Source organism: Aedes albopictus, chromosome 2 (assembly GCF_035046485.1).
Source record: "Aedes albopictus strain Foshan chromosome 2, AalbF5, whole genome shotgun sequence".
In the NCBI taxonomy this organism is placed as follows: domain Eukaryota; kingdom Metazoa; phylum Arthropoda; class Insecta; order Diptera; family Culicidae; genus Aedes; species Aedes albopictus.
The window spans coordinates 112363819-112379001 of NC_085137.1; the positions used below are offsets into that span (position 1 = coordinate 112363819).

At 45.8% G+C, this 15183-nt stretch overlaps 1 protein-coding gene across 4 annotated transcripts in view; it reads right to left on the reverse strand.

Annotated features, from left to right (window-relative positions):
- Window positions 1-14168: 14168 nt before the first annotated feature.
- LOC109420683 (fibroin heavy chain) overlaps window positions 14169-15183 on the reverse strand; it is a 35105-nt gene continuing 34090 nt past the window's right edge. For all 4 annotated transcript variants that reach the window (XM_062850247.1, XM_062850245.1, XM_062850248.1 and 1 more), the window contains 2 exons: window positions 14694-14980; window positions 14169-14514 (listed from right to left, as the gene is read on the reverse strand). In XM_062850247.1, coding sequence (XP_062706231.1) covers window positions 14396-14514; window positions 14694-14980 — 406 coding nt within the window. In that variant the 3' untranslated portion in view covers window positions 14169-14395. The remainder of the gene's footprint in view (window positions 14515-14693; window positions 14981-15183) is intronic.

Sequence of the window (15183 nt, forward strand, 5' to 3'; positions counted from 1 at the left end):
ACTTTATAAGAATTTCTCAATGGATTGATTGCCGGCGCTCGCTCGTGCCAGTGGCAGGAGCCGTGTTTGTTCTAGAGCTTGACCCCACGCTGATGACCTTTTCGTATGAAACCGGGCTCGAGTCAGAACTGATTTGCAAAGTTCCATGCGTTTCTGAGAAGAACGAAGTTGGATGGACTCCGGTAAGGTTTTCATATTGAGTGAAATGATCGGCTGCGATTCATGAGTAGGTTGAAGTGCTCAAGTTTTACTGTATTTCATCATAACTAACTATACTCTTGGCAGGTTTTGTTGGATACACCATACACGTTACACTTGTTTTGAAGAAATGGTAATACTCCATTTGTTGCAGATCTGAAATTTTTAAAGTAGCTCAGTTGGATGGGGAAGTGAATTTAAAATAAATACATGTTTTACCAAATGTGCATAACTACAACGCAATGCAAAGCATTTCCAAGGTCAATTACACAAGTTTACAAAATAAAACGAAAATCGTGAACTTCTGTCCACGACCAAAAATTTTGGAGCACAATTTAGCCCTGATTTCGAAACCGACCTTCAAAAAATTTTAAGTAGAACAGTTTTTGAGTTTTAGCTCAATATCGAGTTTTGCAACTTTTCAAAATATGTAATTTACTAAAATCCAAATATATTGCGTTTTGTTCAACCAATTTTAAATCTTTTTCCATAAATTAAAAGCTGAATACAATACCATTCGATCATCTGAATACAGGTTCTGCGTCAGATTGATGAAATTCAAGATATTGGCGAGTTTTGGGGACAATCTTCTTAAATTTTAGCAAAATTCCCAAAATTTTTTGAAGAAATGTATTTTTCTCAATAAGAAAAAAACAACTTAAAAATTCTTTCTCGACGTTTATTTGACATATCATATGTAGGCGAGTTACAGTAAAAATTTCAGCTCAATCGGAGCATTGATTGCGGAGAATGAGATATTTGAAGTGAGCGACTTTGCTTAAAAATAGAACAAAAATCGATTTCAAATCATCAACCTTGTATGGAAAGTCCAAAAAATTTCCGCTCTACTGTAATTTTTTTCTTTCGCGTTTTCGAACTCAGGGTATGATTCTACACCAAAAATGATCATCAGCTTACCGAGTTCAAAAATGCTGTAAACTAGTGTTATCAGTTATTATAACTGATTAATATTAACCATCGAATGGTTCGAGAATTAATAAATGAAATATGGACAAAAAATATTTCTTCGTTATTTAAAACAGTTTTGCACCGAAATAAACTATAAAATTATAATGATTTGCCTATGGGACAGTTGTGTGATTATGAGCACCGTGAATCATACGAAATACTTCTTAGGCTTCCTCCACATAATCTTCATATGACCCCACCAGTTCGCTAAAACTTCCCTTTCTATGGCACGCATCCTTTTCTTTGCCGATAGTATAACTTCCTTCGAATAGCATCTTCATCCCATCCTTATCATCGTTTGGCCAACTTATCAATCTCCACTGACCTAGACCTGCAAACCGAGGTGGTACACGGTTACTCACTTCCGAGCATTGTCCCCGTTCAAGGCACAACATATGTATGTAGAAAGTCAGCAGCTACCACCACCACTCTTACCCAAATTGTTGTTTGTTATGAATTACGATTGCAACGCATATTTTTTTCAACGAAATAAGATTTGTGTATTCTAGGAACCACTTGCCACGCTCATTGCTTCGGTACTTGTGGAAATTCCAGATTCAATAACTAGTTCAGGAGTATAAAGAGCACGGATTTCGAAGAGCCTCGCAAAAATTGTGATGTTGCCTATGACGTCCTCGTATTTGCTACAATAAATCTTTTGTTACAAACATGCGTGTTTGAGGTGATAAGCTAAAGCTATTTGATTAGGAAGCGACTTATGACGTGCGTAAGATTACAATGGGTCTATGAAAAACTTGTTAACCATACTTAAATCTGTAAATGGTAATGCCAAAAATTAAAGGAAATAAGCCTTATTTGCAGTCTAAACAGTAACAGTTGATCTCAACTATATAGCCAGCCTGGCCATAACATCTCGGACCCGGACTCGGTTCAATCTTCTGGAATGAAGATTGCTGACGCGACTAGAGAAGGCCTCATACCCCTGAAATGCATCTCGAACTCCCTGAAGCGCCCTGAAACGCTTTGAACCCCCATAAATGTCCTTCAGACCCCCTAAATCCCCGAGAGATCCCAAAAATACTGAGAGACTCATGTAATGCTTTTGAAACCCGTCTAAGACCCCCTGAAATCTTCTAGGCCACTTGAAACACCTTAGAAAACCATCTGGAACCCTTAAAGCGCTCCTAAAACCATCCTTAATCGCCATTGAAACTTCCTGAGTACCCCTGAGGCCCATGGAAACGCCACCAAAAATCCCTGAAATTCCTTGAAACTTGTCAGAAACACCCTCTGAAATCTCCGGAGACCCCGTGAAATACCCCTGAAAATTTCCTGAATAGCCTCCGAGGAGTCTGTTACAAAATATCGTAGGACAGATGGTCGAAGGACAAAAGGTCAAATGAGCAAAATCTCGAATGGACAAGAGGTCGAATCAATATAAAGTGGAATGAACAAAAGGTTGAAAGGACAAAAGGATGACTGGAGAAGGTGTAAAACGGACAAAACTTCGATGGAAATAGGGTGACCGGCTAACCACATCCAGAGGGCAAACTATACATATAATTTCAAAGATATTCTTATTAGCCATCATCCTTCTGAAAGAGTATTAAAGGCGAGTCGGACACGTATTATTTGGGAAACCTTAATAGATAGGCAAACCCCTAGATTGAAATATTGAATAATATAGACTGTTTCAGAAATTATAAATAAGGTACCCCGGGGCTAGTGAGAATTCGGGGCAAGTGAGACCTACAGCTATATTTTTTTATTTTTTAGTTTTAAGGCAAACATTCTTCATAGAAAACATAGGTATCACACTAACGGATACTTTGAATTCAAAAATTACCAATGTTCTCACCATACAGAGTCCATACATGTCATTGTTGATCATTTGTAATTTTCAATTCACTAAGTGAGATTAACGTACTCTACTACATTCGTCGTTTAAAAATAAAATAACAAATAAAGTAAAACTTTTTCGGTTTCAGGATAATCTTGCAAATTATTTTAAGCAAAAAAGCTATAATTTATTTTCATTTATTACCTTTAGTTAACTGCTCTAACTTGCCCCAGTGCATTTCAGCATCTGGGGCAAGTGAGACCTGTGAGAGTAAACAAACACAACTTCGTAGTTGGATCTCGCTTTCTTCAGCCTAAGTCGAAATTTACACAAAAGTGAAGTAAATATCGGCGTCTTAAGTAAACAATCGTTGAATTACACTTAATTACTTCTATTCTGATGATGAAGCTATTGTTTAAAAAGTCTTGGGTAGAACCGAAAACATCTATTTTTCATACTTTTTCAAATTCTATTATTTTTTCGTTTTTTGCTGCATAATGAGTTTTTTTTCTGAATATTGAGGAACCGGTCGTAGAGTATGAAAAAAAAATGGAAAACGACTTATTCAAAGTTCACGATTTAAAAATCTTTGTTTAATTTATTTATTTATTTATTTATTTATTTATTTATTTATTTATTTATACATGCCTTCGAACTAATCGCACAGACAGATGTTTAAGATCCAATCCTATTTTTAAAACTTAACTTGGACACATTAAAATCAAAACTAACATAAACTTCGTTGAAACGTCGACAACAAACTTCGAACGGATTGTTCCTCCCATATTCAGTGCGGTGTACAGGAAGACGGATGAAACTTGTTTGCCGCGTGGCTCTAGCGGAGACGTTGAAATTAACAGCACTCAACAACGTAGAGCTGGCCACGTTGTTACACAAAACATCATAGACAAACAAGCGCTGAAGCAGTATCCTCCTACTGGCCAATGTTGGTAGGTGTATCAGACCACATCGTTGCTCATAGGGTGGAAGACGGATGGCATCATTCCACGGCAGCCGGCGAAACGCATAGCGAATAAAGTTGCGTTGTATTCGTTCGATCCTGTTGATTTGAGTGGCATGATACGGCGCCCACACTAGCACACAGTACTCAAGAACACTACGTACTCAAGCGCAGTAGAGTGTTTTTAAACAGTAAACGTCTTCAAATTGCTGTGTGTTTCGCTTGACAAAACCGAGTGTCGCGTACGCCTTCGCGGTCGTTGCTGCTATATGCTGGGCAAAATTCAGTTTACTGTCGAGAAGAACTCCTAGGTCTTTTATGGTACTGACCCTGGTGATACTGGTTGATGACATTTTATAGTCGAAAAGGACTGTGCTCGTTTTCCGACTAAATGTGATGACGTTGGATTTACGGACATTCACTTCCATACCATTCAGCTTGCACCAGTTCGATAGGACATCAATATCGGCTTGAATGGCACAACATTCAACCAGCGATGCGATTACACGAAAGAACTTCAGGTCGTCTGCGAACATCAGCTTCGGAGATTTAATAATTTCGCAGAGGTCGTTGACAAACAGCACAAACAAAAGAGGGCCCAAATGACTTCCTTGAGGCACACCGGAAGTTATTTCGAAAGCGGCCGACCTTGTATCACCGATGCGCACATGGGCATTGCGCTCTGTGAGGTAGGAAAGTATCCAGCGTGTCAACCAGGAAGGCAAACCCATTCTGTCCAGCTTCTCGACTGTTAATGAATGCGGTACTCTATCGAACGCTTTGGTGAAATCAATGTAGACAGCATCGATTTGTTGTCGCTTCTCCATAGCTGTCACCAGCGAAGACACATAGGCCATCAGATTCGTAGTTGTCGATCGCTTTTTGACAAATCCATGTTGGCATTCGGAGATAACATGATGAATCCGAGGATAGAGTGAATCGTGAATGAGGCTTTCGAACGTCTTCGGCAAACAGCTAAGGATGGAAATGCCACGGTAATTAACGACGTTATGTATACTACCCGTTTTGTGAATAGGAGTAATAGCGGCAGTTTTCCAAGCGCTCGGGAAGATTCCTTCTGTCAGAGAACGGTTGAAGAGAATGGTCGCGGGAACAGCAATTGATTCAGCGCAGTTTTTTATGAAAAGAGGGGAAAGGCGGTCGGGGCCGGCGCCTTTAGAATCATCTATCCCTTGCAGCTTGCACCTAACATCCCTTGGCGAAAAGTTGAAAACAGCGACATTGAAATCATATCGAGGCAAACTGTTCAGGTATGCTTCCGACGAAGGTGGTCGGTTTTCACTTAGCACACTTCGAAAGAAAGACGAGAACAAATTAGCCGAGTCAAATGGTGTTTCAGCAGTAAACTCGTTGTAGAAGACTCGCTGGGGAATACCAGTTGTCTGCTTCCGACTCCTCACGTACGATCGTGCTTGATGTTTTCCTCCGTGCGACGAATGTAGCAGCTAAAGCATCGTGCAAGCAAAGAGTTATATTCGCTCTCTAAGCAACGCAGTTCAACTTTACGCTGTTCATTCTTCGATCGGAAATAACGTTTTCGGGACTTGCGAAGACGATTACGTAGACGTCGAAGTTCGTTATTCCACCAGGGCTGCCTTCTCGTCACGCCACGCCGGCGTTGCTTCAGTCTTGAGTCGAGTCAAGTACAAGACACTGAAGACGACCTTACAGTTGAGGTCGAAATACGTATTTGTCAAAGGATGCAAATTCTTAGTGGAATTCAAAGGAACCGTACTTAACCCGATTTTCTTTTTATTTACAGATATTCCCCTAACAAGCCCAGGTTAATCATCAAAAAAAAAACTTGTAATTGGATAACGGACTGGAAAAACTTGTAATAAAAAGGCACAGAATGTTGCTCATCAACAAATTGAGGGATGAATTAGTGAAAAAAAAAGTCGCATTCTAGTATGATTCGAGCACACGACTCCGCATTCGCTAGACCGGCACTCGAACCAACTAAGCCACAACACATAATCTACATAAGGACCACAGATTTAGCGTCAAATCCCTGAGGAGGTGCGGCAACACACGAATACTGGAAGCAGTGTTCATTGCGATAGGCAATATGCAGAGACGCGTGTTCGGATGGTGGTCGATCGACAAAAGAATCTGCGGATTGAAGCTCAAGGTCTGATTCTTCAACTTCAACATTATCCACGTGCACAGCCCACGCGCAACTTGAACGCGAATACTACCGGTGTCCAAGCTACGACGTAGAGATCAGGGTTGTGAAATGTCACGGAAATGCCATGGAAAAAATGTCATGACATTTTCCAGTTCTACTATTTCCAGTGCAAATTTCAATCCGTGAACACAATGAATGCTTCAATGACCTTCAATGATGCTGGTCAGAAATGGGAAAATAACGATATCGTCGATACATATTTTTTCACTAGGAGCAGTGAAATGTGCAAATAACTAAATAACATTTTTGTGACATTTTACAACCCTGCCTGTGAGGAAATGGAACTGCTATGCCGTTCCCAAAAAAAAACATGGAAGTTCTCCCAGAAGCTTAATGAATCCCACAAATGCATTATGTCGCGAGCCGACCCCTGCCTATGACAAGGACGAAGGGCTCTTGACAGACGGACGTGGAGCAATCGAGAGGTGGAAGCAGCACTTCGATCAGCACCTGAACGGCGTGGGGAACGTAAACATGGAGGACCACGGCAACGGAAGAAACGACTGCGCCAGTGCAGCAGAGACGGAAATGATCCAACTCATTGTGCAACTCCCATACTGAGGGAAGTTGAGGATGCCATTCACCAGCTCATAACCAACAGAGCAGTTGGTAATAACCATCAAAGACGGCTAATATTAACCGTCTTCGTAATAGCGGTATCGAATCTGATTTTATCAAGATTAGCCCAGAAACGTTGGCCACCTGTATGCACCGGTTGATAGTCAGGATCTGGGAAACCGAACAGCTACCGGAGGAGTTGATGAAAGAGGTAATCAGTCCGATTCACAAAAAAGACGACCATTTGGAATGTGAGAACTTGAGAGCGATAACTATTTTGAATTCAGCCTATCCCACATCTTCTGTCGTCTGTCACCTAAAACGAATGAGTTCGTGGGAAGGTCTCAAGCCGACTACATCAACGGCCGGTAGCAAATGAACCAGTAAGGGTATGTGGTGGTTGACAAGTTTTCCAAATGGGGGTGAACGTGCCTCTGGAGCCGACCTACTGATACTTGAAGGGTATTTTTTTTTTTTTTATATATAGAATGAGAAAATCTGCAACAGATACCCAAGAGGTGGTTCCTCGGGTGATGTGGGAATCGACCCACTAAAAACTCATTCTCTCTCTTCCTTACCTTCGCGGTACGCCCGTTAGGGATGACTTCGAGAAGGGGGGGGACCGTACATGAGTACACTCTAATAGTAAGCGTTCCACCAGCTACCGCCTTAAGTTGTTCACTCTCCCCTGGAGGCTCGGGTCCTGGCTAGTACTTAGACTACCCGTTGAACTCAAGCTCCTGGATGGGGAAGGGGGGCCAACTCAACTAGCTGTTGTTCGGCTCGCCATTTACTCTGTAGTTCAAGTACGATTCGAGAAACCGTGGAAGTAACGGAGTCCCACTTGTCCGCCCCCATACACATCCTTTCAACAATGTTGTCAGGCGTGATATCTCTACCGCATACCTCCTGCATACTCGACCTTTGCTCCACGAAACGTGGACATTCAAAGAGCACATGCTCTGCGGTCTCGTCGCAGTCTGCACACTCCGGACATGCGGGGGAGCCTGCGTGTCCGAATCTGTGCAGATACCACCTAAAGCACCCATGGCCTGACAGAAATTGAGTCAAGTGAAAATTCACCTCGCCATGGGGCCTGCTCGTCCACTTGGACACGCTCGGTATGAGCCTGTGTGTCCATCTACCCTTACTGGAGGAATCCCATTCGCTCTGCCACTTCAGCATAGACGAGGTTCTGGCGATACGCCTTGCGCCTCTTATGCCGCGTCGCTCGAAGCATTCTTCATCCTCTGCCACCACTAAAGCTATGGGCATCATGCCCGCTAGCACACATACCGCGTCCTTTGAGACCGTGCGGTATGCGCTCACCACCCTAAGGCACATCAGCCTGTGGGTACTCTCAAGTCGCTTCACGTTTCGGTTAAACACTAGCGCCTTCGACCATGCAGCGGCGCCATATCGTAGTATGGAGATCGCTACTGCCGCGAGCAGCTTACGCTTACTCGAGACTATTGCCGAGCTGTTTGACATTATCTTTGACAATGCCATTATCGCCATGCTTGCCCTTTTGCAGGCATATTCTACGTGGCTTCCGAATTTCAGCTTATCGTCGATCATGACCCCCAATTGCTTCAGTGAGCGCTTAGAGTTGATCGTGCATCCACCTGTGGTGACCACTGCCTGCTGTTCAGACTTGCGGTTGTTTACCACCACCACCTCCGTTTTGTGGTGCGCGAGTGCCAAATGTCTCGACCTCATCCAATCCTCCACTATGCCAATTGCGTGAGTTGCTGTCAGTTCCACTTCCTCTATCGACTCGCCGCGTACCACGAGGGTAATATCATCGGCGAAGCCGACCAGCTTTACGCCCGGTGGAAGTTTGAGCCTCAATACGCCATCATACGCCGCGTTCCATAGCACCGGGCCCAAGATGGACCCCTGCGGTACCCCTGCGGTGATTTTGTAGCTCCTCTCGCCTTCCTCGGTGTCATAAATTAGCACTCTATTCTGGAAGTAGCTCTCCAATATCCGGCATAGGCTAACCGGGACTCCTAGGTGGTGTATTGCGCACTCAATGGCGGTCCAGCTGACGCTGTTGAACGCATTCTTAACGTCCAGCGTGACGACCGCGCAATAGCGGATTCCTGTTCGCTTCTTTTGGAGCGCTATTTCGGCCGTTTTGGTTACAGCCCTAGTAGCGTCCACCGTCGATCGACCCTTCCGGAAGCCGAACTGGTTATCCGAGAGACCAGAGTCATTGGGTTTCTCGGTATAGACCATCAGCCTCGACAGAATGATCCGTTCCAACAGTTTTCCGGCGGTGTCCAGCAGGCAGATAGGTCTGTATGCCGACGGGTCGCCAGGTGGCTTCCCGGGTTTGGGCAGTAGAACCAATCTTTGCCTTTTCCATCTCTCCGGAAATTCGCCTCTGTCTAGGCACATCTGCATAGCCATTCTGAACATGTCAGGCTTAGCCTCGATGGCCGTCTTGATGGCTAATGTCGGGATACCGTCCGGACCCGGAGCCTTGTTCAACTTAAGCGACTTTGCTATTGCAATGAGTTCGTCGTTCGTCACCGGGGCTACCTCGCTATGGCCGGTTTGGCTATAGGGAACGGGGGCCCATGGTCTTGTATCGTGGCGCGGGAACAGCGTTTCCACGATCTTCTGCAGCATCTCTGGGGAGCGTTCTGGGGGTGCTGACGCGCCCTTCGTTTTGGCCATGACTACTCTGTAGGCATCACCCCATGGGGCCGTGTTGGCTGCCTGGCAGAGATTTTCGAAGCACGCCCGCTTACGAGTCTTAATCTCTTTATTCAGTGCCAGTTTAGCCGCCCTGTAGGCCTCGCTTCGTTCAATTCTATCCTCATCGGTACGAGCCCTTTGCATCCTCCTTCTAGCACTTAAACAGGATGCGCGGAGTTCTGCGATATCTGGACACCACCAGTACACCGGTTTGCGTCCATTTCTGGGTAGGGATCGCCTTAGCATAGCGGCGTCACATGCACGGCTTAGGGTTCCGACTAGATCATCGCTGGATAAATCGTCGGTGTTACTCTCCATAAACAATCGCTCCACAAATGCCGGCTTATCGAATCGCGAGGTCAGCCATCCCCGATGACGGTCGATGACCTTCGGCTGTGGCCGTCTTCCTCCGTGTTCCACTCTGTATCGAATCGCCAGATGGTCACTATGCGTGTATCCATCGTCGACCTTCCAGTCCGAGCTAGGGTTTAGACCCGGGCTCCAGAAGGTCACATCAATGATGGACTCTGCACCATTCCTACTGTAGGTTTTTTTGTCGCCTACGTTCGCGACATCTACGTTTAGTCTAGCCATAGCTTCGAGTAAGGCCCAACCTCTCGCGTTAGTCAAGCGGCTACCCCACTCAATCACCCAGGCGTTGAAGTCTCCACCGATGACCACGGGACTCAATCCCACCATTGCGCTTGTTAACGATTCCTGGTCTATCGTCCACCTGGGAGGGGCATAACAACTGCAGTAGTATACCCCGTTAATCTTCGCTATTGCGAAGCCCTCGTGCGACGTGGAAACTATTTCCTGGACCGGAAAACGACCGGTTGTACAGATCGCCGCTAGCTTGGCCTTATCCGCTACCCAGTTTCCGTTATCGGGAGGGATGCGGTATGGGTCCGATAGTAGTGCGATGTCTGTACTTGACTCCGAGACTGACTGCCATAGCAACTCTTGTGCGGCTTCACAGTGGTTCAGGTTTAGTTGTGTAACCTGCATTATCGTTTGGAACTTCGACCTCCTCGCGTGCCTGGACATTTAGGCCCGCCCGTCGTGTGGCCCTTGTTCGCCGTGCAAATCAGACATTTTGGTGCAGAGTTGCACTCCCTGGCGATATGGCCTTCTACTCCACACTTTCTGCAGAGCTTACTCCGGTCTGGGCCTTTGCATGCCCAGGACTTATGCCCTTGCTCAAAGCACTTGAAGCACACCACTGGCGGCTCGTATATGCTGAGCGGACACACTGACCAAGCTACCTTGATCTTCCCGACTGAAATCGCCTTATTCGCATCCCCTACGGGGAGTTTGAACGCGGCAATCTGCGTGCCAGCCGGACTCTTACGCAGGCGGATCGATGCACTTGGTACATCTATCTCACACTGCTGTTTGAGTGCGGCTGCGAGCTCCTCTGCGTCGGTTATCTCGTCCAGGTTTTTACACTGGAGAGTTGCCTCCGCCGTTAGGGCTCTTACCTGCACCTTTTCGCCAAGTACCTCTTGGGCTAGTGCTTTGTAGGAAGTACCTTTATTGGCTGCTTCCTTCTTCAGCACTAGCATCATCTCTCCCGTCCTGGTGCGCCGGATGCTTTTTACATCCGCGCCCAACGGTGAGAGACGATTCTCGCCTCGCATGGCTTTCAGCACCTCGGCGTATGTGTCTGCCTCGGATTTGAAGACCAGCGCGTCACTTCTCGCTCGTTTGCGGGCTGGTTTCGTAGTTCTCACCTTCTTCTTTTTTCCTACCGTAATCCAAGGGTTCTCCTTCCCTTGATCCGGTTGGCCTCTGTTCTTCCTCTTGTTGGCTTGCTGGGGCTTGGTTTCCCTGCTCCTTGCGCGCTTCACAACCGGCTTAGCAGCCTGGTTACCTACGCTGGTCTTCACCTTCTCTTTCTTCGGCTTTGCACCCGACTCTGCCGGGCGCTTCTTGGGCCGCGTCTCCTCAGCAGGTTCAGAAGGCTCAGCAAGGAGGAAGTTGTCCGTTTGGGTGGACCGCTCTTCCCTGCTCGCATCAGCAGCACTTCACTCTTCCACCAGGAGGTCGTACTCCTTCTTGGCCAGAGCCAGTGATTTGCGGAGCTTCAGCAGGCCCTGTTTCAGGTCCTTGCTGATGGTTGTCCGGCCGCTCGTGTAGCCGATCAGCTCATCCAGCTGTTCGGCAACTACCAACATCTTTGGTAGCCCGCTCCTGTTGCGGTTCAGCGCCCGCGTGAGGTCCGCACCGGTCATCTGTGCTTCCTCCGTCGGCGCTGTACCGCTTCGTGCACCACTTGCTCCACTTGAACTTCCTGCCGCTGGTTCGCTGGCCCCTCGGAGTGGCGATCTAGCCAAGCCTCCACGCGCGAACGGGTTCAATGCCGCTCCCTCAGTTACTCCACACTCGACCACGTTGTTACAGTTGTTGAATTTCGAAGTCATGTCTGTTGGGCCCCCCTTAGAGCCGCTATCCCTCACTGTAAATGAAGTAGTCGCCAAGGATCCTGGTGGTTATCTATGCAAGCAGGGAGGCCACCCGAGGGTTGGCCCAGGCCCTTATGAGGACTGAGCTCAGAGCCGGATCAGCGCTAATCAGGAGTGTTCATCTGAACCTACTTCCACCCAGTTAGTTGCCTAAGCTGGGCACAGATCAGAAACGTACTTTAAGGCCATGCCACGGTTTTATGGGGCGGACATCGACATTAGCCTATTCGCCGTTTCAAGTCAGTGTCACCCGACCTTACTAAGAGGATAGAATGCCGTCGCCATCAGCTCACTTGTGCATAGTTACCTTAGCGTGTACCATCTCATTTACCAATTACTAAGCATGACCAGTATACCATAATCAGGAACTTACTGGCATCGTTCCTGATGTGCCCGAGGCACTTCTAGCTGTGCTGTGACACTTTGGAAGCGGCGCCATATCGCTTGCACAGAGTTGCTTCCGGATGTGTGGAATTTCTGAAGAGGACCAGCAGAGCCCACTGCTGGTCCCCCGCCACGCCTAGGCTTACTCCGCTTGAGCAGTTCGTATGTGCCGGTGCTCGGTCACCTCCCGGTGCCAAAGGTGGTAAGTCCACACTGATGTGTGGATATGGTTCGCTTAGGAAAGAATCCTAGGCTCTCACCGCTACTTGAAGGGTATGCGGTATACCAAAAGATTTTGCCTACCTTGTAATTTCGCGATTCCTAAGATAAAAACGGAACTACGCGGAATGTTTAATAAATTGAAAACAGATATATAGTGCAAATGTCCAAACCATCATTTAAAGTAACTCAAAAATGAAAAAAAAAACACCTTGAATTTACTTTTGTTTTGGACCTACCCCTCCAAATCAAGACCATATTGAATACTGAATCTAATAGGTATGCCCGACACTTCTCGTTACTCTGACTTTCAGAGTTTCAGAAAATTTTCAGATATGTTTTAAGGAATCTCAGGAGCATTCCAGAAGAAGTTTCAGATGATCTCGGGGGGTTTGGAGGGTATCCGGACTAGTCTCAAGAAGATCCAGGGGTGTTTTTTTCTGACCAGCCTGGGATCAGAAAACGTGTTGACTTTCAAGCTGTGATTTCGCTTCCCGTGAGGCCATGACCACCCTCGAGCGATCGCGCTATTGTAATTTGTACAACACGTTGAAAAAATCTCGCTTTTTGTACTCAGCATTGGCGTGGTGCTGGCGGTGGTGGTCAACCGCGCGAGTTACGGAAGGTTAAGGTATCCTAGCATCAACAATGTGGGTTTCAATATGGTATAAGAACATGTTCCTTAAAATCCGGATTTACCAAAAACCACGGCGATCAGATCAGTCCAACCAATTATTTGCTTGATAGATAATGCGTGCTTGAGTTGAATGAGCCAAACACTTGGCCAAACATTAAAAAAAATCATTTCATTTTCGTGGGTACTCGTATACCATGCCGGCATTCCGAGGAATAAAAAAATCAGAAACCCCTCCTCACTTTAAAATTCTTCTTAGTTCTTAGATCTAGCAAAGTTTCAACTTCCTACTCTCAATAACCATTTGAATATCGAGATTTGAAATCGAAAAAGGTACCCGGATATCCTTCCGGCCACTTAAGGGTTAAAATTGCAAAAAATAAATCATCAGGCAGTTAGGTAGCACGCATGTGTGATTATATCTTATTTCGAAACATTGGCTTTGCAGCCTTTTGGAGGAATTGAAAACACTATTGACTATTCCCGACATTTCGGTCTGTATGTGAACTTCTTCAAAGGTTCAATCGGTCAAGGTTTCATAGTCAAGATTACTTTGCGAAACTTAAAAATATCATTCCTTAAATACATGCCTTGATCTAACCTACTATGAACTCCACAAAAACCTACATTCGAAAAAAGTTCACTTTGGCACTAATTGTATCACACACAAAACGCTGATCGGTGGTTCTCTATGGGGTCCAAGACCTAGATTATGCTTGAAGAGGACATGCATGCACTCGATTTACTCGATCGTCGGGTGCTTATGACCGTCTTTGGCGATGTGCAGAAAACCGGTGTGTGGCGATGAAGAATGAAACACGAGCTCGATGCATTCTACCGCAAACCTAGCATTCGGAAGGTAATAAAAGCTGGAATGCTACGATGGGCAGGGCATGTTGTTAAAATGGCAGACAACAACCCTGCCTAGCTGATGCTTGCAAGAGTTTCGAATAGTACAAGAAGATCAGGAGGGCAGCCTGTGGGTGGTGGAACGACCAGGTACAGAACGATCTGTCAAATGTCGAACAATATACATAGAAATAAATGTACAAAAAACACGAAGCTATCTTAAAAATAAATTTAGTTTATTTGTCGAAACGTCTTGTTCAAAGCAGATTACTTGCAAAGCATGTATCCGCGTAGAATGTAAGTACGGTGGAATCAATCCACATAAGCGTTGAATAGTTGTTTGTCTTTTGTAAAGGAAAATGCAATATTCTTAATACTCTTCCAATATTTGTCCAATATTTCTCCAAGTTCCTGGTCTCATCTTCGATGCACCGGTCCACATTTACGAACGCACATGGTAAGTAGTAACCTTTCCGTTATCATTCACTGTTGTCGAAGCTTCACGATGCGACTGTCCATTAACGTTCGAAGACGATGAGAAGCTTGAAACGCCAACGAATCCTAAAATTATAACAGAATTAGTAATTGCGTTGAAATGTCGGCTGATAACTTATGCTACTTCTGAAAGATGAAGCCAACAACGCTTCACTGTTTCCTACTGCTTGATAGTCGCCTCTCGTTAGGCAACAATCGGCGCGACCATACAAAGTATGGTCACTTGTTCATTAATGGTCTCTTACCTGGTCCTCCCTGTGGTTGTCCACCACCAAATCGGTTACTGACATCAACGTTAGGTGATTGGGGATTCTCCGGGTAGATATGTGCCGTCTGGTGAGTTCCTCCCGGTCCATAGGCAGCCGATGCTCCTGCGTATCCTGGGGCCCCACCATAGTTACCGCCAGAAACAAACCCACCACCTACTCCAGCACCGGCTCCGGCTCCAGCTCCAGCATTGGCGGCAAAGGCCTGTTGCTGACGAATCTGGTTGAACAGTGCATTCTGATGGGCGAGCTGTTGCTGGTACAAACTGCGGTGATGATGATTGCGATCGGTCGCGGAAATTTATGCATTGCCGTGACGTTGGAGGTGGTTATGCGGAGATCAGCGATAATTCAACCAAGAACGAGACAAAATTTATGACGATTTATCGTCGTTAGCTGAGTGAGTATGTATAAATGGTAAATTGATTCGATCTGGTCGAAAAGTGTTAAATTGAACAAAACATATATC